The sequence below is a fragment of the Pezoporus wallicus genome, unplaced genomic scaffold (assembly GCF_028554395.1).
Source record: "Pezoporus wallicus isolate ANWC-B61680 ecotype Strahan unplaced genomic scaffold, APGP_CSIRO_Pwel_v1 contig_3486, whole genome shotgun sequence".
In the NCBI taxonomy this organism is placed as follows: Eukaryota; Metazoa; Chordata; class Aves; order Psittaciformes; family Psittacidae; genus Pezoporus; species Pezoporus wallicus.
The window spans coordinates 5,761,038-5,788,861 of record NW_026642292.1 but is presented as its reverse complement, the minus strand read 5'-3'; the positions used below and the strand labels follow the sequence as shown (position 1 = coordinate 5,788,861).

The window sequence follows — 27,824 nt, the reverse complement described above, 5'->3', positions numbered from 1 at the left end:
GTGGTTGAAAGGGTGGTCTCGCATGAGTCAAACATAAGAAGAATGGCTGTCTCTCCTTTCTCCATCCCATTTCTTTCCTTGTACATTTTGAATGGCTAAATACAGTGCATTTCTGGCTGGGCCACAGGCAGCTTCAGCAGAAGCACAGTTACGTATCCAGTATCTGCATGACATTTGAATGTTGTGAATATGATTTTGTCAGAACGTTCATGGTATACTGAAAATGTGTAGTGCCTTATCTGCACTGAGTACTGCAAGCACTAACAATGGGGAGAATGTACGCCTTGAAGTGTTGCACGTTGAATTGCTGAAGTGTTTGAAGTATGAGTGCTGCTAACTTCAGTATGTCTTGAAATGTGCTTCAAGGAGAGCAACACTTATTACCATGATAATTTTAAGGTAGTCCTTCAGAATACCTAGCACAAGTGCAAGAGGAATTTAGTTATTTTCTTCTTTGGAAACCTTCATTGCTTCTATTATAATAACAAATAGAATGAAGCTTAAGTTCAGAGCAAAGACATAACAAAATTTATTAAGAAAAGATTCTCCAGGGAGTGCATTGGAGTCTTTTATCTGAAAGTTCACTAGCATCTTTAGTAGACCATTTAGTCAGAGTAAAGGGTGTGTGAGCAAGGTGTCTTAGTGGCAGTTTATGCAATGACATTTATTTTATGTTGGACACTTAAAATTACAATATTTTGCTTCACTTCTAAAGCTGTATTTTCCTGGGATTTTGCTTAGAACTCTAATTCAGCAAAGGCTTAGTTGTTTGTTTGTGATAGGGGAGGTTGAGTACATTTGGATAAGAGAATTTTCACTATAGTTAATGGGCATCAGGAAACATCACCCTGCCTAGATAAAATGGAGTTCTGGATCATTAAGATTTAAATAATGGAAGGGGTTATATGTGAAAGCAATTTTCTGGTATGACAATAACAAAAGAAAAATGGCGTGGGAGCGTTTACTTTGTTTTTAGCTGGTTTAGAAAACATAAACACAGCATGCTTAGTAAAACTCTAGCAGACACTATGTTTGGAAATTATGTAATGACTCCATATAGGCTGTAATGATATCCTGAAACCCTGTATTTAAACTAACCTGAATTACAATGAGAGATAAACAGAATATTTACCCATCCCTTATGAGCTGCTGCTGATATGTAAATTTATTCTTCTACTTTGCACAAATATACTTTTGAGCTACTGCTTAAACACTTCAAGGTCCTTAGCCAAACAGTTTTAATGATGCCTCCAGTATTATGAAAGTGTGACATTTGATGAATGCCTTGTATAGTTGTGATATCGGGGAAAGTGTAAACAAAAAACACACATCAAGTCATCGTGCAACACCTAGATAATTTATAATTTTACTGTTTATATCCATCTTGACATTTTTTATCTGCCAAAGGCAGGTTTCATTTGGAATCTTAATCTGAGATTTATTTGGTGGATCTGGAAATCGTAGCTAGAGTTCCCACAGGAAATGGTCCATCTACCAACAGATTAAATGGCAGTCCTGCAGTTGTTAAGGGAGCTCTGCATTTAACACACATGCATACTCATTCAGTCAGCACTGTGGAGAAAAATTAAAGTAGTAACCCAGGTTTAGGAACAATGTAGCTAAAAAGTCCCATATTTGCTGAATGACAAAGGGTTATATAGCAGCATTTCATTTTATTATTCGTGCTTGAATTTCGTGTTTGCTTTGTTGAGTCTGCTGACGAATACTAATAAATGCCTGCAACAATCCAGACGAGAGATGCCTGGCAACAAAGCTATGCGGTGGACCTCCCTGATCTTCTCCAGTTCACAACCTGACCTTTTGAAAAATTGGCTGGGCTAAGCTGCAGAATTTGGGTGTAATGGTTATTGTTAACTCCAGCTTTAGGATTTATTAATTTGTGTGATCAAGACTTACCTATACTTCAAAGTTTCAAAAGACCAAATGCAATCATCCATCCATTAGAACTAACGTGTTTGAGTGAATCCCACTTAGTATCTGCCTAGAAATTCTGCTGTTTTGATTTATTCACAATATAAAAAATTTTTTTCAAGTGTGAGGCCAATCTAATGAAAATCTGGTATCTCCTCAGCCACTAATATTTTAAAATAACAATATGTTAATGAATTGCAAATGGAGAGTGGAATGTCAAAGGAAATGTCTGCTATTTACACATTAATATATGCATCACAATTAACTGCAGTGAATTCCAAAATAATGATTGTCTGCCTGTTTTAAAGACTTATTTTAAGACTATTTTAACTGTTCACCATTTTGTACACAGTTGATGCTTAGATGCAAAATAGGAGGGCAAAAGACTTAGTGAGAGAGATAAGTGAGGGAAACATCATTACTAAAGTTGTCAGAATCCTTGGAGTATGGTGAAAAATTGCCTTTGCCAGAGTAATTCCAACTGTTCTTAATCGCCTTCTAAATTTATTTCTTTATGAAGGGTGTTGCCAGGATTCCACACAAGTACAGGTGAATAAAGAAGCATTCAAAGTAACAGAGATGTCCCCCCGCTTGAATTGCTAACACAGAATGAATTCGCTGTTTTATTTAGATTCCTTTAAGGAATAAAAAAAAAAATTAAACTTCTGAGTTTCATCTGTATTTTAGCAGGCAAAATATTTTCAAGCCTCTCTTTTTGTTTGTTTTTTTGTGTGTGTGTGTGTGTGTGTGTGTGTACGTGTCATGTGATGTAGAGCAAACTAAGACATTAATGCACAACATAGCTCAGGCTGTTCTTACTTCATTTGCAGAGAACTCCATCAATAAAATTCCAAAAAGAATACCCTATTCTCTTTGATTTGACTTTGGATAACTTAAATGCTTAGCTGTAGCCGAAGATCAAGCATTTGAATTGTATTATTCTATTAACCTGACTTCTACAACAGTTGTGATTGCTTCAAAGTTCTCCATATTAGAATGATAGTCAATATGGGAAAAAAAAAAAAGTGGCCATATAATTTCTTCTGACCACTGTTGAAATTGCAGGAAGTTTGTGTATACTGTACACTGCATGTCTGTCTCCTAATATAGAAATACTGTAGTCTGTCATGTGAATGAAAGTTACCATCGAGGAATGTGGAAGGGTAACAATTTAGTTACTTGAAATTTCTCTTAATTTTTTGATTGTGTCAATGTTATTTTATAATTGTAAGTAAAAATGGCAGTTTTATTTTTCTTGAACTCCAATTAAAATGAGTTGGTAAAGCCCCTCTGAACAGGAGGGAGAATTTGAGGCCTCTGAGACAGGAACAGGGCCACCAGTAATGTAGCACAAGCTCTGAGATACAGCATGGATGATACAGTGCCATGGACTTCTGCAGTTTTACTTTTTCCATGGCTCAATGACTTTGTTCCAGTTATTTCATGCTGGTTTAAAATGACTGTCATAGTGCTTAGGCATCCCATATAAAATACCTGAGTTTCCAGAAAATGTTTTCAAGGCTTATTTCAGTGAACCTCTATCATTTCTTTCTTTAATAAGAGCAGGTATTTAATCTCAGTGTAAAATCTAGGACCTTTCAGAATAAGAATTACTTAAAAGTAAGTTGATAGTCCTTATTGCTCTGATTTGAACTATGGTGCTCTCAGCAGAGTCCACAGTTACATATCTTTGGGGCACTAAGTATACAGTGCATCTGCAATTCCTCTTCATTACTGCCAAGGGCTTGGCTGGTTATATGTGGCATTCTGGCTGGGCAGAGCACTGAGAAATAAAAGGAATTAGCTTTGTATTGCAAAGCTACTCTTAAGTTCAGTCTTCAGTTGTTATCAGGTTGCTGTGACTGCCATTCTGTTGTGCTACAGAAGTGACTCAGTGAAATCTTAGAACCTACTGAAAAATCATCTTAAGCTTGACCAATTTTTTTAAACATTAGAAAAAATGTGTTATGAAGGGACAACTTTTGCTGTTAGTTGCAGTTTACTGGTACTCAGTATACTATGCTGCCCTGAAGGGGCCTAAACAATTGCTAATGTAAATAAATCTCTAGTAAGTCCAAAGGTAAGTAAAGCTGCACTTTTTCTTGTTTGTTTTGGAGAAAATGTATATTGATCTTGTACTTTTGTACTGAGCTTTTGTAATTGTTTTCCAGAAACAGGAATTACATTTTTTTCTTGAAAATTAAGTACAGCATATTTTCTTGGGATTAACTCTGAAACTTATTTGCAGATTGTGAGAAAGATAAAATAGTGAGGAAAACTAAAAAGAAAAAAGAAAAAAAAATACCCCTTGGCCCCTTGAGATATGGATGTAAATCATGTATGTTGCATCTGTATCAACTCAAATACAAATGAAAAGGGAATAACAGGCATCCTGAAAGTGCGTACCAACTCTTTTCTTTCCACTTACACCAGGCAATAGGATCATATTTCTTCCACCAGCCTCAGTTTCTTTCTTAGCATATTCGTGCTCAGGAAATCCTTTAGTTTTGGTTTCCCATTCATTTTCAGGATTTGTGCTTTTTAATCATTCAGTAAGGAGTGAACTGTTGAGCAATCGGAGTCTTTCACAGTCATTCTGTTTGGTAGAAGTTCCAGTAGTTATACAGCCATGTGAATGAATATTTGTCTTTGACAAAAAGCCTGAGTCATCATTTTCAGCTCATGAAGGAATACTCAGCTATAGTACTAATTTCATTTACATAGCTAGAAAGATTAGTGGCTATCAAGTTCAAGTTTTGTTAGCTATATATAATAAATAAAAACTAAATCATTCGAAGAATTCAAATCCAGTGGCAGTAGATCTTATGAACTTTAAAGAATTCTATAATCCATATATAGCCTCTTATATAGGCAGTGTAGCAGGTAGGGGCAAATGAAGGTATTTTTAGACTGTAGTAAGTGTGCCCTTTTATTCTAATGGGAATAAGTTAGTCTGGTGTAGGGGCAGGGTGGCTCTTTGTTTTCATAGTTTTGTTGGATAGTGAATATTCCTTCTTGGTATTTGAAATTAAAAGGTTTTGGTATTGTAAAACAAGAAAAAAAAAAACATAGAAATTGAAGCTGTATTGTTTAGACTGAGAAGAAAAAATACATGAGTAGTAGTAAATTAGAACTTGTCAATAACTGAATTTTGGGGGCTTTTAGTAATTGAGGTTGCAGTTAATTCCTCAAATGTAGCACAATGTTTTGTTCTACATTTTTCCAAATTTTCTTAATCTGACTGTGTCACATAGGAAGAGTAAGCTACTGAGTTTGCAGTCAGCTTTGCCCACACTCCCAGAGTGGCTCATTCTCTTCCTTCCTGGTTTTTCCTATTCTGCCTCTTAATGCCATCCCTCTAGGGGTTCATTCATGCAGTCTTTTGCAGACAGATGAAAACATGCTTTGTCTGTGCTACAGACCAGCTTAAAACTAATACTAGGAAGCTATAGGTAGCAAGTGGTAAGTACTATTACACTTTAAGCTTGTTTGGAGCACCAGCAACTTCCAATGTCCCCATACTTATCTGCAGGCAGATCAGCAGCCAACCATGTATTCTGCAGTGCTGCGTGCATGTTCCATTGGATCTCTGTTTGTTTGTTTGTTTTCCCGTATTGTTATTCTGCAGAGATCCCCTGCAAACCTCTGAGATATCAGTGCAATTTAACTAGTGGGGTGCAGAAAGACTGCAAACAGGGGGATGGAGGTACCCACCCAGCTTCTGCTTGGATGATGGGACTGCTGAATATGCTGAGTGGTGCAACAAGGGAAGCTACTGACTCCACAACCTCCCAGATGAATTTGCACCTTCTCTGCACTTACATCTTCAACCTTTCTTTCTATATTATCAGTGTCTCTACAGGGTTATTTGGTCCTGTGTTTCTAAGAAGCTATGAAAAATAGGGCTGCATACAAAATGTGTTAGGTTCAGTGTTTTTACTTGACTTTCTAACCACTCCCAGCTTAACAACACTGAATGTTGTTCTGCCTTTACAATTGCAAACTATGTCAGCATTATCTTCCCCTTATGTCCCTCACAATCAATTCCCAGCTTTAATTCTAGTGTCTTTATATTCCTTCTTCCTAACATTTGCTTTTCTTTCCCTCAATGCGAACAAGCTATTCATTCAAGATAAATACATACAGAATATCAGCTGTTCAGCTTCTCCCTATAGTGAAATATTAATCTGGGCTACTGAACTTGTTCTGTTTTATATGGAAAATAAGTTGTTTAGTATATTCAAGAATCAGAATCAGTGGTGGGGATACCACTTAATGAAAACTACAGCATTTTTTCCCAAGCTTGCAAGGCTGTTTTACACTTTCTCTGATGCTCGTTGTGCAGCCTGATTATTGCAAATGCTACTTACTCCCCAGTGTGTCTCTGCAGCATTGGTAATTAATGCACAATACGATTTGCAGGAGGCAAAGCACTAAAGTACATTGATTGATATTGCCACTTAGTTTAACAGCAAGACAAGTTACCATGTACCAAAGCCTAAATTATTCGAGTGGGTGCTATATAAGGAATAAAGGGGTTTTAAAAAAAAAATGCCCATTGATCTGACCGTGTTCAAAATGTCTTCTCCAAATCATTCTACTGACAGATTTAGCATGTTGACAAAAAAAGTATGCATTATAGCTTTATTAAACAAGTACAAACCTCTAACCTTAATATCCTTGGGCAGAGTGTTTCCAATTCTGAATGGAGAAGGCTGCTATCATCTTCTCTGTTACAAAGCCAGTAGGGGAAAAAAAACAGATCCTCTGTATTCCATCTAACATTTCTGGGAATGCTGCTTACAGGCTTGCTGTGATGCTGCTTGGTCTTACCTATGTGCTTGAGGGAATTGAATCCAGATGAAAAGGTGTGCTGCAAATGTGAGTTGCTTAAAAAAGTAGTGTTAGCATTAATAAATGCCAACACAGGTTTAATCACATTCTAAATTCTTTCTTTTCCATCTGCTGTAATTTACAGCCAGGGGCATAAAAATCCATATCTTGACATGGCTTAAGGATTTAGATCAGCTGCTAATGCAGATGTTTTCCTCATCATGAAAACATGTTTACTTCATTCTGGTAAAAAAATAAATAGATATCTGTCTGCTGACTTAATCTGTCATCTAGAGAGCTTTGTTGCTTTTGGGAGCTCATGTTCAGGATGTTATACAAAGGTTGCTGTGGCTCATCGAAACCTCTGTAACTCTCTACTGCTCTTCCACATAGGCACCGTTAATACTGTTGGGATGACCTAGGATCAATACTATGGGAATGACCATATCTGTGAATATATGGCTGTGGAGTGATGATCAATGTCATGGGAACTCAGATGTTATATTTGATCTGATGATATATTTGAGAGTATGGAACTCTGTCTGGGGACAGGTGAGCAGTCCACAGAGAGTTTGTGGGTCAGGGTTAAAGGGAATATAGCTATGGGAGACATTACTGTGGGGATCTGTTACAGACCGCCTGATCAAGGAGAACCTGCGGATGAAGCACCCTATAGACAGACAGGAAAAGCCTCACGCTCGCAGGCCCTTGTTCTCATGGATGACTTCAACCACCCTGACATCTGTTGGAAGGATGGTACGGCCCGGCACAAACAATCCAGGAGGTTCCTTGATTGTGTGGAAGACAACTTCCTTCTGCAAGTAATAGAGGAACTGACAAGGAGAGGTGCCATGCTTGACCTCGTGCTCACCAACAGGGAAGGGCTTGTTGGAAATGTGACGCTTCAGGGCAGCCTTGGATGCAGCGATCACGAGATGCTCGAATTTGAGATCCTCAGGACAGTGAGAAGAGCGTTGCAGCAAGCTCACTGCCCTGGACTTCAAAAGAGCAGACTTTGGCCTCTTCAGGAACCTGCTTCGGAAGGTTCCATGGGATACAGCCCTAGAGGGCAGAGGGGCCCAAGACTGTTGGTTGATATTCAAGGATAACCTGCTGCAAGCTCAGGAGTGTTGCATCCCAACCAGAAGGAAGTGCAGCAGGAGGGCCAGGAGACCTCCTTGGATGGAGAAGGAGCTCCTGAGGAAAAGTCAGTTGAAAAAAGAGGCTTATAGTAAGTGGAAGCAAGGACAGGTGGCACGGGAAGAGTACAGGGATGTTGTCCGGGAAGCTAGGGACCAGGTTAGGAAAGCTAAGGCTCAGTTAGAATTAAACTTAGCTAGAGGTATTAAAGATAACAGGAAGGGATTCTACAAGTACATAGCAAATAAAAAACAGACTAGGGAGAATGTAGGCCCCCCTCAGGAAGCTCTCGGGAGAACTGGCTACACAGAATTTGGAGAAGGCTGAGGTTCTGAATGACTTCTTTGCCTCGGTCTTCACTGGCAAAGGCTCTGATCACACCACCCAAGTCTTGGAAGGCAGATGCAGGGACTGCATGAAGACCTTGGGCCCACTGTAGGAGAGGATCTGGTTCGAGACCATCTTAAAAATCTGAACATGCACCAGTCCATGGGACCTGATGAGATCCATCCACGGGTCCTGAAGGAGCTGGCGAATGAAGTTGCGAAGCTGCTGGCCATCATATTTGAGAAATCATGGCAGTCAGGTGACGTTCCTGATGACTAGAAAAAGGGAAATATAACCCCCATTTTCAAGAAGGGGAAAATGGATGACCTGGGGAATTACAGACCAGTCAGTCTCACCTCTGTGCCTGGCAAAATCTTGGAGCAGATTCTCCTGGATGGCATGCTAGGGCACATGAAAAACAACAAGGTGCTTGGTGACAGCCAGCATGGCTTCACTAAGGAGAAATCCTGCCTGACCAATTTGGTGGCCTTCTATGATGGGGCTACAGAACTGATGGACAGGGGTAGAGCAGCTGATGTCATCTACCCAGAATTGTGCAAAGCATTCGACACTGTCCCACACGACATCCTTGTCTCTAAATTGGAGAGACATCAATTTGATGGATGGACCACTCGGTGGATAAGGAACTGGCTGGCTGGCCACACACAAAGAGTTGTGGTCAATGGCTCAATGTCCTGCTGGAGACCAGTAACGAGTGGTGTCCCTCAGGGATCGGTGTTGGGACCGGTCTTGTTCAACATCTTCATCACTGACATGGACAGTGGGATTGAGTGTGCCCTCAGCAAGTTTGCTGATGACACCAAGCTGTGTGGTTCAGTTGATACGCTGGAGGGAAGGAATGCCCTCCAGAGAGACCTCAACACACTTGTGAGGGGGCTGATGCCAACCTCATGAAGTTTAACCATGACAAGTGCAAGGTCCTACACCTGGGTCGGAGCAATCCCAGGCACAGCTACAGGCTGGGCAGAGAAGAGATTCAGAGCAGCCCTGCAGAGAAGGACTTGGGGGTGTTGGTCAATGAGAAAATGAACATGAGCCAGGTTCAGTGTGCGCTTGCAGCCCAGAAAGCCAACCGTATCCTGGGCTGCATCAAAAGGAGGGTGACCAGCAGGTCGAAGGAGGTGATCCTGCCCCTCTACTCTGCTCTCGTGAGAACTCACCTGGAGTATTGTGTGCAGTTCTGGTGTCCTCAACATAGAAAGGACATGGAAATGTTGGAAGAAGTCCAGAGGAGGGCCACGAGGATGATCAGGGGACTGGAGCACCTCCTGTATGAAGACAGGCTGAGAAAGTTGGGGCTGTTCAGCCTGGAGAAGAGAAGGCTGTGTGGAGACCTCATAGCAGCCTTCCAGTATCTGAAGGGATCCTATAAGGATGCTGGGAAGGGACTCTTCATTAGAGACTGTAGTGACAGGACAAGGGGTAACAGGTTAAAACTTAAACAGGGGAAGTTTAGGTTGGATATAAGGAGGAAATTCTTTCCTGTTAGGGTGGTGAGGCACTGGAATAGGTTGCCCAGGGAGGTTGTGAATGCTCCATCCCTGGCAGTGTTCAAGACCAGGTTGGACGAGGCCTTGGTTGATATGATTTAGCGTAAGGTGTCCCTGCCCACGGCAGGGGGATTGGAACTAGGTTGTCTTAAGGTCCTTTCCAACCCTAACGATTCTATGGTTCTATGATCTTGTCAGTAAGAGGGAAGGGCATGGAGGAGGATTGGGAGAAGCAGACAACTGGAAGAAACCTTTGTTCCCTGGTCGTCCTTGGGGCCTGAAACAATCCCGGTAATCTGCTGCAGGGACAACAGCAGGACACAAGTGATCTAGGAGATTGCTGGAGGCCACTGATGACAATTTCCTTACGCAAAGGATTGAGGTGCCAACACGGAAAGGTGCTTTTCTGGACCTGATGCTTACATACAAGGAAGAACTGGTTGTTGATAAGAAGCTGGGGGACAGCCTTGGCTGCCCTTAGCATGTGATGGTAGAGTTCAGGATCCTGAGAGGAGGAAACTGGACAAAAAGCAGGACCTCAGCTGTGGACTTCAGAACAGACTTTGACCTCCTTGGAGATCTGCTTGGAAGAATCCCACAGGATACAGTACTGGAGAGAAGAGAGATCCAAGAGAGATGATAGATATTAAAAAGTAGTCTATTCTGGTAAGAAGGAAAGAAAACAGGGTGTTACTTTCCTTGTCTTTGGTAAGACTTTTGACTATCCCATAGTATCCTAATGCAGAAGCAAAGTATGGGTTAAATAACTAAACTGTGAGGTTGGTTGAAAACTAGCTGAATGTCATCAGGCCCAGATGGTGTTTATCAGTTGCACAAAGTCCAGTAGGAGGCAAGTGGTATACTTCTAGAGTTAAAAATGGATTTGGTGTCATTCAGTATCATCATTCATAATATGGATGATGGAGCAGAGTATAACCTTAGCAAGTTTGCTGATGATACAGAATTGTGAGGAGCAGTTGATATACCAGAGGATTATGCTGCTATTCAGAGGGACTTCAACAGTCTGGAGAATGGGGCAGAGAGGAACCTCATGAAGTTTAGCCAGAGGAAATGTGAAACCCTGCATCTGGCCAGAAATAATTCCATGTAAGTGTACAAGCTGGACACCAACTGGTTAGCTCTGCAGGAAGGGATTGGGATCCTGGTGGGCAGCAGGTTGAGTATAAGCCAGTGTGGCCTCATTGCAAGGATGACCAATCGCATCCTGGGCTGCATTAATAAGAGAGTTGCCAGCACATCAAGAGAGGTGATCCGTCCTCTATGCTCAGCACTGGCGAGGTCACATCTAAAGTGCCAAGTCCAATTCTGAGGTCTCTAGCACAAAACCAGAGATGGTCTTACTGGAGCAAGTCCAGCAGAGTCACAAAGGGACATCTTATGCATGAGGAGAGGCTGAGACAGCCTTGAAAAGGGAAGGCCCAGAGGAGTGCATTTTATCAGTATGAATAATACCTGATGGAAGGGAATGAAGAAGTCAGACTCTTTTTGGTAGTACCCATTAGCAGGAGCAGAGTCAATAAACACAATTAAAATGCATGAAATTCAATCTGGATACAAGGAAACAGTTTTGTACTATGAAAGTGATCAAACACTGGCCTAGTCTTCCTCTGTTTCAAAAGCCATCTGGGCATAGTCCTGGGCAACTTTCGCTAGGTAACCCTGATTGAGATGCAAGGCTGGACTAGATGATCTCTAGTGGTTCCTTCCAACTGCAATGACTGTGAGAACTTTTTTTTTTAAGTCCTGGCATTAAAAGCAGCAAATTCACAAAACAGTAACTCTAGAAAGGAGAAAAACTTACTCATTTGATTACTTGCATGCCAAAAGGATAGAATCCTTTTTTTGGCTTGTCCCAGTATAATCGTGGTAGCTAGTGTCATCTAATTTTTTTTAGCATTCTGGAGTGAGAAGGTATTTCCTTCAGCTTTCATGTAGTGTGGCCAATGGAGGGTATGGTAATGCTAAACAAGGAACAAAGGTTCATGTCACAGGTTACTGCAACAGATGTGTTGTGCTTGAATTCTTCCACAGAATGCAGCAGATTTTACCTGAGGCACTTCAAATGGCTCGCAGAAAATGTTGATGCCCTAGAGAAAAAGGGAAGGAAAAGTTATTATGGCAAGTGAAGCATTGCACTTTCCCTTTGGTGTGTGTGAGCATAATCTGCAACTAAATGTATAGAGATCACTGCAGCTGAAATGGGAGAAGTGGTCAAGATGAGGTGTGATAGGCAGTTCTTATAACTCAAATGGGAAATGCATCTCAACCAAGTGTATGCCTCCGTATAAAAAGCTTTGCAACTAACGAAATTCAGATTAAGTTTGTTTTCAGGTAGTACTAACTGGAGAGGATTCTGAACTTTGTCCTGACATGTTACCACCCCCAAGCTGGGGCAGGTTCTATGTATACTTTAGTATAAATAGTGAATTTTTAAATGCCTGTTACTTTAGAGATCCTTGCTATTTACTGTAAGGAGGAGCAAGAGACTGAATCCAGTTTTAAAATGTAGCAGCACTTAAAGGGAAATGTCTTCTCAAAAACCTGCAGGATTTTAAGTCAGTGAAAAGCAGACATTTGCTCAAAGAATCCAGGTTGCTGTGGGCTGTTCAGTTTCTGCATTAACTGTGAAATGATCTGAGGAACACATTTCAATCACAGTAGTGAAAGTAGTGTTAGGTTATACTTGTTAAGGAATGTTTTATTAAGTTATTGTTCCCACATGTTTAATACTGCTCAGACAGAATTTCTGGTACACAGTTCCTCCTTCAGAAAAATCAGTGGTTATGTGTGGTTATCAGTTAAAGGTATGGTGAGATTGGATTCAGGTGGATTTATGTGAAGCAGATAAGGAGAATACAGATGAGCAGCAGGTATAACAACTTTTTCCTCAAGGTAGTACACAGCTTTGTATGGGAACTTGTTCAGCTGACTCCAGCCAATCCACAAGACATCTCTCTGTACCCTCAGGTATTTCCTTTGCCATTGGCTGTGTCTTTTCTTTCTCAAGGAAAGAGTAATCTATTGTAAGAGATTTTAGAGACAGTCTTCAATATTTTTGACTTGGAATCTGTGCTTTTGTATCTTAAATGCAGCATGATACCTTGATACTGACTGATTGATGTGTATTTTCAGGCTATTTGTAGATGATTGCAACTGTGGAGTCAGTTTCTTATTATTTCTGAGGAGGAAGTAATAAGTTGGATCAGAGGATGTATACCACATAATTTAAGCAAAATGTTTGGAAATACTAACTTTATTAAATGAGCAAAAGCTCCAGTGTTTGCTCTCCATTAATGAAAGAATGAAGAATATATGCACTTTTTACATTTGCAGCTTTTTTAGGCTTATTTCTCCTCATTTTTAATATAGTTCTATAATTAATACTTACTTGTTCATACTTTGTGAAAGAACATTCATGGTATGTAGACATTTCATTTAAATACCTTGATATCAGAAATATGTCCTAAAAATATCTAGTAGCCAAGCTCAAGAGAACTATCACACTCAACACTTTAATCAGATAATTTTCCCTTTGGCACAATTTATGCTTTACATTCTTCAAGTTCTTTGGTTGTATGAGCCTGTACTTTACACTCTGCAGGAGTGAATAATGAAGCCTTAAATTTGTTGTTGCTAATTACAGCTTGGTGATACTCCTTTTGTTGCCAAAATGGATTGACCTCAATATAACTAAGAGTCTAGTTCACAACCTGCAAATTTGCCTGTCTACACCAGAAATTCATGTTTTATTAGGGTAGAGATTACTTTTGCAAAGGATAGGTAGATAATTTCCTAGGGTCAGCATTATTTTAAGCAGTCAGCAGTCATTTAAGAGGAAGAGGAAATGGTGATGAATTTTTCATGTTTCCATGAGAAAAATCTAGTAAATAAGTCATAACTCCTACATCCAGCTCTACAGGTCTAGGTAACACAGCTCTTGTTACTTAGTGCGATGAGGAAACTGTGAATCTGAAATTAGAGTACTTTCTTCTTTTTGCTATTTTCAGATATCTCATCTTCTATGTCCAAACAAAAAATAAAAATAAATAAATAATTTGCTTCTAATTCCAATTAGAAACACACATCCCGGAACAGAAAGAAGATGACTTTCATGCTGAGTTTCAGTTTCATCTGAATTCTCAAAAAAACTCAGAATTTTTCATCCAGGCAGAAGCTGAAGCCCTGAAAATTTCAGATCTGCCAGTAACCAGTCAAAGAGGAGGCACCCCATATGACTGTAATCCCAGTCCTGAAGAATCAAGGTAAAAACAAATATCATTAAATAGAGTTTTTCTAGATTCAAATTATAGATAATATACATACAGATTTTTTGATAAATATAGGGAAGCTTATTTCTCAACTAAGAACCAGTAAATCAGCTTTTACTTGGACTTACCTTATTTACCCTTCTTTCCTTGTGGAATGCAGCATTTCACCACTGTATTCTTTATCAGTGTTTGAAAATATGATCATGGCAATGGCTTATGTAACACACTGTATTTCAGTGATTGTGGTCTCTCCAGAGAATTTTGAAAATGAGTACTGAAAAAAAAATAGAAAAGATTATCTAAAAATCTAGTAGTATATGTGGTTTTACACAATAAGCACAGTGTACCCTAAGTATAATGAGGGACTAGGAAGTAGGAATGAGGCATGGTAGGAAGCAGGAATAAAGCAAGGTGAAGATGAGGAGCTGTAATAGCTTGTAGACAGCCTATTACAGGAATCTGGAGAAGGGCAAATACGGTTGAAAAGTGTGGTATGAACTCTGGATATTTGCTTCTGTTATTAATTTGGTCATTTATTGTCATTAATTTCAATACTGAGCTATGGCCCTCTACTGCAGTCTTAAAAAATATATACACTCTTATGTGGCATACTATATGAAGTTATGCTCATCTGACTAGAGAACATGCTACTAGTTTTGAGTGACTTAAGCATTCTGAAGCCCAAGTCTTAACTGAGAGTGACAGAGTTACTTCTGAAAATGGGATCAAGGCTGCAAACCCTGATAATGTACTTTTGAAATATATACTCTAATTCTTCACCTGTCAGGTTCTACACGTGGTTTTGTTATCTTTAGCATGATCTAATGGTGATCCATTGGGCCAAGATCAGGCCATAGTACTTTTCCATCTGTCTTGTTGCCCTTTTTTGCATTAGGGCCTGAGATTTGCTGCTAGGGCAATGCATGCTGCACTAAAAGCCACATATAATCCTGAGTGCTTAAGTACAGCCCATCACAGAGTCAGACAAAGGTTGTTGCTTCTGCCCTTCCTCAGTGTCACTCACACTGGCAATCAAGCTGGTCTTGAACACTGAGTTTAACCCCCTACAGGCAGCATGTTGAACCATCCCATCTGTAAATACATAGCATGTAGGATCCTAAAGCTATTGGCAAAAACTTCACTGTGGTAGATACTATATATAAGCTGCACAAAATCTGTCCTCCAAATAGATGTCAATTAGTATACAAGGTAGGAAAATATATTGGTGTAGAATGACCCAGGAAATACTGAGTCAATGCTGATTTGCATTGGAGATGATGGTCTTAGTGTACCATCAATGTGACTTGTCAAGTTTTCTTTTAGAAGAAAACATTTGAGGAATTGGGGTATGATTATGAGGTATATTCAAACTTGTTCGTGGGAAGTACAACCTGAACATGGAAAATGCACAAAAAAAGTTTCAGGTTTGTAATGTCTGGGTAATAATATCCCGACACATGTATCACTTGCAGTCTGAAACAATACTAAATGAAATTTGCTAGGCAGAGCAAAAATGAAATAGGTTTTGAAGGGTCTTGAAAATGAAGATAAAGAGTTTAAGCGCTCTTCTAACCCATATATAGTGTAATACACTAAAGTAATGTTTTGATGCAGATCTCCATGCTATCTGTATTTGATGTGCTTTAGGTTGCACCATAGTTAGCCTGCAGAGCACAGATCTTAACTTCCTTGTTAAAGAGCCATAGAGAAAATAAATCCAATGGAATCAGTGAAGAAAGGGGTGGCTGAGTACAAACAACTGCCTACCTGAGGGAATGGCTCTTTGGAGCACCAGATAGCATTAGTTTTCTTTCTAGGATGTGAATTACGCATAATGAAAATAATGTATAAATAGTTCAGAAGATTCAGCTTTTCTGTGGCAGCTTATGACTTATGACTCACTGGCTAGGAAGCATGTCAACAGAAAATGCTTAAGGGAAGCAAATGTTAAAAACATTTGCTAATCCCCCCTTCTAATCCATTCACCTACTGATTTTGCTGCCATTTTACAAGTGATATCTGAGTTAACTGTATCAATGGATAGCCAAGAAGTTTTATAGAAGTCTTGCCTTGAAATAGAATTTTTTAGCCATCACCATAATTTTACAGATTTCTTCAAGATAAACTCCTTTATCTTGTATTCTGGATATTATCATTTCACTAAATGTGGAATTGGCCATCCTATTGAAGAATTTGTTTTGTTTTAACCAGAGAGCCAACTTGATCCCTAAACATTTTATTACTTTGTTGCTCTGTATTAAGCACAGGTTTTTAATATTTGCTTCCATTTAGTATTTTCTGTTTATAAGCTTCATATCCAACTTATATTCATCTGTTTATGAATTAGTATGGTAATATATTTATTTACTATTCCAGATAAACAGATTTTTCACAGAATTATGAATTTAAGAAGTGATAGAAGGACATCCCTTTTAATGTCTATTTATTATATTTGCAATGGTTAACAAGTTTTGATAATTTATTTATGTGTATTTTGTCTTGGGGGAGGGAGGAACTGGTTTTGCATTATCTTTCTTTTTTTTTTTTTCCCTCCTAAACACAGCAGTGTAGAAAGAAAGGCTAACAGGATGCTCCCTGAATTTGTATCCTCATGGAATAATGCTGCTGATTTAGGTGGAAAAACAGAAACTTCATTCCTTTTGAAAGAATTGGACTCTCTGAGGGCAAAAAATAAAAAGGTATAATTGAGATATTCAGATCACAGTATTTGCTCTTTTATGGTTGTCTTACAAAACATACATTTTAAACAGTTCCTAATTTAGTTTGGTTATTTATTTTAGTGCACCTATCAATAGTTTTCCTGTCATTTTGGATTCTTAGTATCTGTTTAACAGCTGCTTCTCTGGAATTAAAAAAATCTTTCATCCAACTCATTGACCTTTTTAATCAGTGACATGGGTTCTTGCAGCATAGATGAAAACCAAGGAGGACCAAAAACAAGGCCAGGATTTCATGAATAGAGGTCTGGAGCTTGTGGTCCAGATGATGAATGTGCCCTAATAACCTCCTTTTTGTTGAGGAGAAGAAAATTCCATTCTACTTGCACACTGCATTGTTTTTTAGAGTTAGTAGTGGTTGCATGTGCCTAAATAACAGAAAAGTCTATAGTCTTTCCATGAAGCGTCATGGAATATTCAATGACAAGCTCAGATATCTATCCAAGAGCAGATTTAGCAAATTTGCAGTTAAAAGAAGAGCCTCAACATGTGAAATAGCTGTTTTCTATCTAGTGAGGCACATGAAAAATTATGGTTTTACACCACAGTCTCTTCAGCCTGTGATGTCAGTCCTCAGTATATTGGTTGGAAATAGGCTATTTATGCAGATACTATCTGCATTATATTCCATTTAATTCTGAACTTCCTTAGCAAGCTGGTGTTACCTGAAGAAGAGAACCCCAAGTAAAAATACTGGTACATACATTGCTGCTTGTCTTGTGCAGCAAGATAGGGCAGATGATAAAAAAGATACTTTTAACATTTGTCCTTAAATAATTAATTGAACTTCTGTTGTATTGCTTAGTGTTTGTATTTTGGGGGTGAGAATATGTTATTTAAAATTTTGGTGTGATTAAAAGAGCTAGTTGACTGTTTCAGCCAGGTAAGAATCTTACTGTCCATTTGTTCAATTCAGCTTGAAGATAAGCTTTCTGAAAAGGACAAGGAGCTGAAGACCATAAAACTGAACTTAGAACTGCAAGAGAGAGCTACAGAAGCTAAGATTGCAGAAAAGATTGCAGGTACAGTAGGCAAGCGTTTAACAGATGGCTCTATGGGTCATACAGTACCCATAGTTGTTATATGACGTGGCCTGGTGAATGTTAGCTTTATTTGCTAAAGGAGGGAAGATTTGATTATTTTTTTTATGTACGGCTGTTTAGAGTTGCTTAGAAAATAGGTGGCTTTAACATCCTGGTACTGGTATTAGCAGGAGCTTTACCTGTATTCATACTGATTTGGGCATTAAATGCATTGTTAACACCATGTCAATCCAATCACAAAAAGGTTGTTTGTTTTGTTGGAAGGTCCTGAACAAACAAGGGGAAATAATGATTACCAGTGCCTCTACCTTTCAACCAGCAGTTCAAATACCACTTATTGTTTTAGCTCCTTCACAGCAGTACTACCCCCTCCCCATGCATGGAGATAGTCACACATTCACCACAACTAGAGACCTGCACTTTTCGTGAAAAATCTCTTCTTTTGGTAGTTATAATGAATTTTTGCCTGGTGATGGTATGTGTCCAGTGAATGAAGTTTATATAAATTCTCAAAATTAATGGGGTTTTAAGTTTATACTCAGAAGTGAATTTATGCTTATATTTGTTGTTATTTGTTCTTTGGGTAGACAAACAAGAATGGAGACAATTTGTATTGTGCAGTTTTGGAAATTTCTGAAGTAATGAAGTATTTTTATTACTGAAAAGTGACTGTGTGTACAACATACCCAGTGGAAGAAAATCTCTCTGAGGTTTTTCTCAAAGTGTTTCAAATAAATTATTGGGAGTGCTTTTAGAAATATATCGTATCATAATGTTCATAAAGTGTACGCTAGGTAAAACTGTGTTGTTATAGACCATGCACACCTCACGTAATATTAATAGTCCTAATACCTGTCCCCAAAATACCGGTACTGAATGGAGGGTAACTATCTTCAGGAATATGAAGCAGAAAATAAGCTCTTCAGCTGAAAAAAACAGATGGCTGAATTTCCACTTAATGTCAAACCCCTGAGAATACAGTATTCTGTGTATATTATAGATGGAAGAGAGTTCCTAGATTTTCTGTGATGGAGAAATGGTAAGTCTATGCATATTATGAAACAGATTGAAATACAGGTATAATCTTATTCCATTTTACATAAACTGCTTGCTTTATTTTCAGAAGGAAAAAAGTCTGCACTGGTTATCAGTTATATCCAACAGCACAAATTGTTTGTGTTGAATCCCAAGTTCTGTGTTTATTCCTGGATATTTAAACAGTGTTTTACCTCTGTACTTTATCAAAGAGAATATTTTTTCATTATTAGGTGTTTGTTGCTCATTTAAACCTGGAAAGAAAGGTGTGTCAAAAGGTGTGCCAAAAACATGTTTAGTTTAATTTTAATGGATACAATTGAAATATTTGTTAATAAATTGGTTTTCCCTGCACTAGAGTATAAACTTTCTAATTATGCCCTAAGCAGAATATTCTCTTAAAATAGTATGACATGAATATGGATATAATAATTAACATAGTTAAACCATTTTGAAAGGAAGAATAAACCAGATTTTAATGAGAGCTACAATGTGCAATAATGATAAACTGTAAGAAATACCTTTTTTTTTCCCTCCTTTTACGAGTTCACGAAGTATGAAATTGTTTAAATGCTAAGAGAGAGGGCAAGAGGCTCCTTACTACTTAAGCTCTTTGCTAAAAGGAAGCTTTGTTAATATTTCATTGGGATTTTGCTTCCTGTCTTACAGTTCTAAGAACATTGCTAAGTTTGGGTAAATGTTTTTAAATCAGTGATGATGTGAACCAAACTGAATTTGTGGAGGTCTGTGTGTGTGTCTCTCTCATAAAAACCTCAGGAAGAGTTCCAGTGGACCAGCAGAACCTAATAAAGAAGACTCAGTGGGTTTAAGGAACAACATTTTCCGCTTGTGTTATGTCCTTTGAGGATAGGAGAACACATGCTACTCTGATTTTGTGTTGCTAGTTAATGTTTAATTACTGCAGTGTATAACACATGGTAGAATGAAAATTGTAAATATGGGTGTTTGCATTTGTATTATTACTTAGTACTGACTTTATGATAAGAAAATGACTCCACAAATTATACTGTTAAAAAAAAAAAAAAGAGTCTAAAAGGAGCACCGTAAAAATGTTACTACTTTGAGGAATATTACAATTCTATTTTAAAATGTAACCCTCTAATTAATGGGTTTTACTTAAACAAGTCTTAGGTAAAGAACAAAAAAGCTGAAGACAAAAGCCATTTTAAAATGAAGCTACAACAGTCTTCAGAAACAAATAACCCAAAGTTTGTCACTTTACGATTTTTAATTTGCTCAAAGGAAGAAGTCAAGAGGAAAAAATGTAAGTTTGTGAAATGCTTCATGAGGGAATAAGAAAAAGTTATACATGATGAAAGAGAAAGTTTAATATTGTGTGCAGTAAATAGCCTGTTTTCAAAAGGGGATTATTTTTAAATTTTGCTAGCCTGGAAAATCAATTTTCCCGGAAAATCAACTTCCTTGGATCCCTATCTGTGTCAGGTAGCTTATGGCTAAGGAAAATTAGGAAATTCATGGTATTGGTTGCAGGCCTTTAAGCATTAAAGGCTATTGCTTCTGGTGGTCATAGCTGCCACAGGGTCCTGCTGTTTCTTCATTATTCTTTTGTTGGATTTCCTTTCATTATAAGCCAATATCAGAAGGTACCATTAGTTTTCCTCCCCATCATGAAGAGAAGAAATATGGAGGTGGAGGCAACATCAGGAATATCAAGGGAAGAGCAAACCATAAAAGAACTGAGACTAGGATAATGCAAGGAAATAAGAGAACACCACATGAGAACCGGATGTGAAGAATAGACAAATCTTGAAATGTGGGACTGCAGACCTTTCTTATGTTGAACAGAGAAGGGAATGGATGCACTTCATGGGAGGCGAACTAGCAGAGAGAACAGATCTGATTTTGGATGGACATAATAAGTGAGTTCATTTTTTCCTAGCAGAAAAATTATACAGGGGTCTTTATAGGAACTTCCAAAGGAAAGAGCTGGATGAATGCAAGTGAGAATTGCAGAGCATAGTGGTAGTCTTTCTAGACTGGAAAAAAAAAAAAAAGAATGTCTTCTCACAGTAACTCGCACTAGTACTACAACAAGACAGACCATAGTTGGCATTAGAGCCTAGATTTTTGGGACATTTTTATTGCTATCATAGTAGCATATATTAGTGCTAAGAATAATTCTGAAGGAAAATATAATAAAAAATGTTTCTCCTTAAATCTTTCTGTAGCAAGGGCTATTTTAATTTGAGGGTTTGTTGGTTTGTGATTTTTTTTTTTGTTTTGTTGTTTGTTTTTTTTTTGGGGGGGGGGGAATGTTTGGTTGGGGTTTTTTTTTTTCAATAATAATTTTCTAATAGTAATGTTACCAAAATTTAGTACATTTTAAATCTGAGTCAACTCAGCAGGAAGAAGTGAATTGAGTCCAGGCCTGCTACTTCTGTTAGGTGTTGCACACCACCTTTAATGCCTGAAAGCTGTATTAGTGTTCTGCAGATGCTGTCTAAAAGACCAGAGTACTGATAGGAAATATAGTGTGAAAAAAAGGGGAAAGGAGGCTTCTAATACTGTGTAAGTTATACAGCTTTCAGTCTCTTCGAAACTACAGCATGTACCTACAATTAAGTCCTTTTTTTCAGGTCTGTTTTTACAAAAATGCTGAGAATTTAGATATGTGGTAATTGGGAACTCTTAAATATGGTACAGAAATGTTCTTGAATTTTATTTGAAGTTTCCTAAATTAACCTGAAAAATAATTATTGAATGCATATGCAATAGTTTTAATAGCACAAGTGAAAACAAATATCCAAGTGGCTATTAGCTTAGAGTTAGTTTGATTTAATATCCCATAAAGTAAGAGGAAATAAGTAGTCTTGCCAGTAATAAACTTTGTGTGGCAATAACTTCCAGCACAGGGGAAAAAGTATTTTCCATTTCTTCAAAGCTCACTTTAGAGTCCCTTTTTAGATGTTATTTTTCTTTCTTGCATGTCATCCATTAAAGATTAGCTGTGGAAGGTTGGAGCATGGAGAGATTATGAATGACAGAACAACTCCAGCAGAATAATAATCAGTTTTTGGTATTTAATGCTGTTTGACTTTTGCAGACACATTTCTTATTAACCTTTGGTACAAACAGAAATCCAGGTTCCTGATATCTCATGGAGAAGATGAATTCAAGATCCTCTTCCAATTAAACTGAAATAAGGCCAATATTGGGCTTTAGCCAAAAGAACTCAGTAGTTCCCAACCCTTGTGTTTATAAACCAAAATATGAATGGTATTTTACAGTTTAAGCATATACTTCCTAACTCAAGTTTTCTGTGAATAATTCATTTGTTTATATAGTCTATATAGTTCTTAGGAGTGTATCCTATTAATGCTTTTTGCGCAAAACTGTTTCCCGAGTATTTTTCCAAAAAACTTCCTGGTAAATAACAGAAATTTGAAAATAGCATTAAGATTTGAATCCTCTGTATTGGAAAGTAGACAATCCATCTAAAGGACAAAACCACCCCCAAGATGGGGGTGTTGTGACTGAGAACATACTGGCTTAATTTTTAACAGTTTAACTTAAACCAGTGCAATTTTGCCTTCGGATTGTCAGAATTGGTGATTGTCAAAAACTTGTGTGAAGTGCTCTGAAGTAAACAATGAGCTTGCATAGGTTAAAATGTAAATTACTAAGCTATTTATGGGTGAAGCTTGTATGTAAAAAGCAAGCCAGTAACTTCTACATATTTTTATGATTAGTCTGGCCCTTCTGTCTTCTCCACTACAGTGCTAGAGGAACATAAAGAATTGGGGTTTATTCATGAATAAAAATGCCTGCAAATAACCTATTTCTTAACCTGTCAAACTATAACTTGCAAACTATAATACAATATTTATATTTTTCCTCCTAAAGTAAATCTTCAGACATCAGTAATTATTCACTAAAAAAAATCTAGCAGCATTATGGTTTGAATTTTGAAGTCAGCTGTGTTTAGTGTGTTAGAAACAGAGGCTTAAGTATTGTACAGGGATAGGTTTTCACAAGAACTGCTTTGGGGTCTGTGTATAATAGTCTCTCCTATTCTTTCCCACTTTTTTTTTTTTTTTTAATTGAATTGGGATCTCAGTACACAAAGAAAAACCTGTGCAGAGCTGCCACTAAGCAACTTTAGCCTTTTATTAAGAACACTCTGTTTATAGCATTGGAAATGTAGGAGTAGATGAATGCTATGCACTAAATAGATCCAACAAACACAAAGCAATAAAGAAGTCACTGTGTTCTGTCAGTGTTTGTTCAGATTGTTTTATCTATGAAGTCACATTTAGGTGTAAATGACTTGTAGTCTATAACTCCTTGTGTATAGACCGGTGAAAACTCTTAAGTAGTTTTCCTATGATCTTCTTATCACTATTTTGCTTTTATTTTTCAGTTACAGGTCATAACTGAAAGTAAATGAATGGTAGCTTTCAAATAGGGAGCTAGGAACTTAAGTTGTCTGTTTTGTAATATAACATTTCAGCACTGTTTTTAAGCCAACAGTCAGCCCTGGAACTCACAGTGGTTTGCCATTAACTTGAATGAGAACTGCGTAAGGGCCTTAGGCTTTGAACATTTCTAGGGATTATCTGCATTTTGTAACATGTATGCACAGAGACCAATTAATGACACATTTTAAAGGCTTTCATAGCAATGTGCTAATTTTTTTTTTCATTTATTTGGCTATGATAAGTTTGACTTATTATTTAAGAATTGTGAGCACAGTCATTAAATCCAGGAGAAAGAAGTCTCAGAGGAATTTGATTTCTAATGCGACTGGTTAACAAATGCATACATGTATGTATTTCTGCAAGGAGAACAAGGATATATTCATTGGTTAAATAAAATTTTAAAATGGTGAAAATCCAGAAATGGCAAGGATAGTTTCCAGGTACTACTGTGAGTAGACAGACAGATCTGGCAATGGTGGACAGGAATGGGAGGACTGCTGAAAATCAAAAGGCAAGTAGCCATTACACCTCTTTTCCCAATATACTTCCCTAATTCCTAACATCCGTGTAGCTGCTACTCAGAAATCCAAAGTGAAAACACAGAATCCCTAAAAAGTTTCAGTTAAACCAATCTGTAGGATAAATTTCAGCTGACAATTTTTTCATGGAAGCAACAGAGGAGGATAAACAAAAAGATCATTACAGGAATCTTGAATTCTAAGTATGACTTGGCCAAGCAAGTTCTTTCATTTTTCTACTTTTGCTCCAGAATAATACTAATACACACCTCTAAAAGGCAGAAAACAGAAAATATTCTTTGCCTCATTATTCTCATGAGGTCAAAATTCACTCCTATGTTAGAGCTAAATATCTGTATGAAACTGAAGTTGAATCACGCATCAAAAATATTTTTATTATTCAGTCAGTTCTTGAGTATATGAGATTTTTTGTAAGAATGTGTTATCTCATTTGTATTTCCTGTTGCTGTAATGGTGTAAGTAGTGAAATTACTTTGAATTTACCAGAATCAATGCCAAAGAAAATACCAGGTCATTCATTGTCCAGTAAACACTGATCCTAAATACTAAATTTTAAACTGCAAAACCTTGACCTTTTGCAACAATACATTGTTATTAACAGAAAAACTTTTTCACCATGTCTTTTGCTTGGAAGCAACTGATGACTGTAACTAGTGCATGTTACAAAAACAATTAGCAAAATTTTAATTGTACAGTTTCCTTACATCACTTTTTTCCACGTAGTCCAAAATCAAAAGCAGTGTTTCATCACATTTATTAATTTCAAACGCCTTGCAAAGTCCAAAATATTGTTATTATTTCAGTAAAACTGATTTATCTTGAAACTAATTGTTAGGGTTACATATACCGTATCTTCTGAGATAGCAGTGGGGGTAATGACCTCGTGTTTTCCATATAAGGTCTGGTCTATATTCTGGATTTTACATTTTTTAATGAGTAACATGAAGTAATTTCAGCTGCCACAGATGTTTTCAGTCCTAACTATTACTTCTTTCTTGCCTCTGCTATTCAGTTTTTTTCTGTGCACAGATGACCTCTAGGAAATCAGCAAACAGACTTTTTTCCTGGGAACTGCTTTCCTCCCTTCCCCCAAAGTTCTGTTGTTTGGAAAATCATGAACTGCTGTTTAAACTAGAATGATTTCCAATGCACCTTCTCACTACCTCTGTATTTTAAGGTAATGTAAAAAGTATAAAAGATCGGTTTGCCAAAAGAATCAGGTTCAACTAAGAAAATATGTACACTGCTTTGACTCAGTAAACTCATAGTCAGTATGGTTCATCTTCTTCATATTTACTTTTGCCCATATTAGAAAACAATTAGCTTACTAAACAAATTTGAGTATTTGGGAAGAAAAAAAATCTACTTTGAGTCTCTCTCATTTGACTAAGAATTACATGATATTTGATAAGCTTGTTTAAAAATGGACATATCCAAATATTATTGTAAACATCCATTGATTTGTTTTACCTGCAATATAAGTATTTTACTTAGTTGGCTTACATAGTAGCTAATAATATTTGTTAATGTAATTTAACTGCTGTGAACCTTTACTGAACAAATATTGAAATTTATACAAGTCAAAGAAAGAGAATCTCTAATGACTTTTGTAAAAGCTTCCATTTAATAGTTAAGGAGAAAAGTTTATATGACATACCAGATGCAATTAACAGTAGATTTTACATTTAATAAAAAGAAAGAAGCATATGTATTTGCTTTATTCATTCCATCATAATTTGCATTAGAGCTGTGGGTGTTTAATGAGCAAATTCCAGCTAAAATGCTATATTGATTTTCTAAGTGAACTTTGTAATAGCTATCTATCTTACAAAAGCTCTCTGTTTACAATTGTTTTCTTTACTAAAAACTAAAAATGTTTTGGAATTGATGAGTTTAGCATAATGATTCTTTTAAAATAAAGAGCTGTTTTAGAGTATGCAGGGGTTTTAGAAGAAAGATGTTATCAAGTTATTCCAAAGCAAATAAAATTTATGCAACTAAATAGTAATGTCGTATATTTTATATATTAGAATGTTTGCAAACACTGGAAAATAATCTTTTTTTTTTTTTCCTTAATTTAGCACTGTGAGATTTCAATATTGTAACTCTTGAATGTCATTATATGTATATTAGTAAATGAAACAATTCATTTTAGTTTAATACTTAACTATTCATGCTTCATTTTTATGTGTCATTTTCTTCCTTGAAACATGAGTTCTGTAAGAATTTATATTTCTTGTTGGTCAGGTCTCAAGATAAACAGGATGGGGTTGTTTGGTGCACTATTGGAAGGTCTCCAAGAAAAAACTCATGGTGTCAACCAGAGCAGTTGGTGACTAAGTAGCTGGATCACTTTTTTAACTGCATCAGACATCAAGTCAGTGTGCCAGCATGGGGCTAGTATTTTGCTGGATATGCCATATCTTGAACGGGAATTAGCAGCCTGACTCTCAGTTTTTGCCTGGGATTTTTAAGGAGTATAAGGATGAGAATCTGGATATTCCTTAGTCTTTTTAGTATGGAAGATTTTTATGTCACACTCTTCTATAGACTCTTTGTTGGACAGCTTACATTTCACATACTTTCCTAAATATGACACAAAATGTTTTGGTTTGCAGCTGCATTGCAACCCAGTGGTATATGTATTTAAGTTGCTTGTTTAAAGAATCCTGTGATCCTTACAGTCCGGAAGTTTTTCTTGTGACTCATCCATAGCTTAATCTGAATGGTGAATGTTATTGTTAACAACATCATGCTTTGGCCTACCTGCAACTGTGTAGCTATTATGATATTCCATATAATATTAAAAAAAATAAAATCTGTAAAACATTAAATAGAGCCAGAAATGTGTAGGCATCAGATAACAAAAGTGTCTAACCTACATTTAGCAGAAGTTTTGGCTGTTAAAGGTGTCAGGTGAGTTAGCCTTGTGTAAATCATTAAAATGAGCTATCTGAAGACATTAAGTATTTTTTAAATTAGTAATTTCTTGTGGTCATTGTCAGTATTGCTACATGGTATAAACCACCATGTAACTAAGTACATATATATATTTTTTTTTTTGTCTGTTTAAAATCTTAGTTTGCTACGCAGGCATCTTAAATGATTTTCTAACTCTCCTTGATCTGTGTTACTATGAAAAAATTAAATTGCAGTCTATGAAATAGAATCATAGAATAGTTAGGGTTGGCAAGGACCTTAAGATCATCTAGTTCCAACACCCCTGCCATGGGCAGGGACACCTCACACTAAACCATATCACCCAAGCTTTGTCCAACCTGGTCTTGAGCACTGCCAGGGATGGAGCATTCACAACCTCCCTGGGCAACCCAATCCAGTGCCTCACCACCCTAACAGGAAAGAATTTCCTCCTTATATCCAATCTAAACTTCCCCTGTTTAAGTTTTAACCTGTTACCCCTTGTCCTGTCACTACAGTCTCTAATGAAGAGTCCCTCCCTGGCATCCCTATAGGCCCCCTTCAGATACTGGAAGGCTGCTATGAGGTCTCCATGCAGCCTTCTCTTCTCCAGGCTGAACAGCCCCAACTTTCTCAGCCTGTCTTCATACAGGAGGTGCTCCAGTCCCCTGATCATCCTCGTGGCCCTCCTCTGGACTTCTTCCAACATTTCCATGTCCTTTTTATGTTGAGGACACCAGAACCGCACACAATACTCCAGGTAAGGTCTCACGAGAGCAGAGTAGAGGGGCAGGATCACCTCCTTCGACCTGCTGGTCACGCTCCTTTTGATGCAGCCCAGGATACGGTTGGCTTTCTGGACTGCAAGTACACACTGAACCTGGCTCATGTTCATTTTCTCTTTGACCAACACCCCCAATTCCTTCTCTGCAGGGCTGCTCTGAATCTCTTCTCTGCCCAACCTGTAGCTGTGCCTGGGATTGCTCCGACCCAGGTGTAGGACCTTGCACTTGTCATGGTTAAACTTCATGAGGTTGGCATCAGCCCACCTCACAAGT

The 27,824-nt window shown here is 37.6% G+C and overlaps 1 protein-coding gene across 4 annotated transcripts in view; it reads left to right on the top strand.

Annotated features, from left to right (window-relative positions):
• MIPOL1 (mirror-image polydactyly 1) overlaps nt 1-27,824 on the top strand; it is a 189,888-nt gene that overhangs the window by 40,584 nt on the left and 121,480 nt on the right. For 3 of the 4 annotated variants that reach the window (XM_057428561.1, XM_057428560.1, XM_057428563.1), the window contains 3 exons: nt 13,840-14,026; nt 16,596-16,731; nt 17,687-17,792. In XM_057428561.1, coding sequence (XP_057284544.1) covers nt 13,840-14,026; nt 16,596-16,731; nt 17,687-17,792 — 429 coding nt within the window. The remainder of the gene's footprint in view (nt 1-13,839; nt 14,027-16,595; nt 16,732-17,686; nt 17,793-27,824) is intronic. The other variant, XM_057428564.1, reaches the window with a different exon arrangement.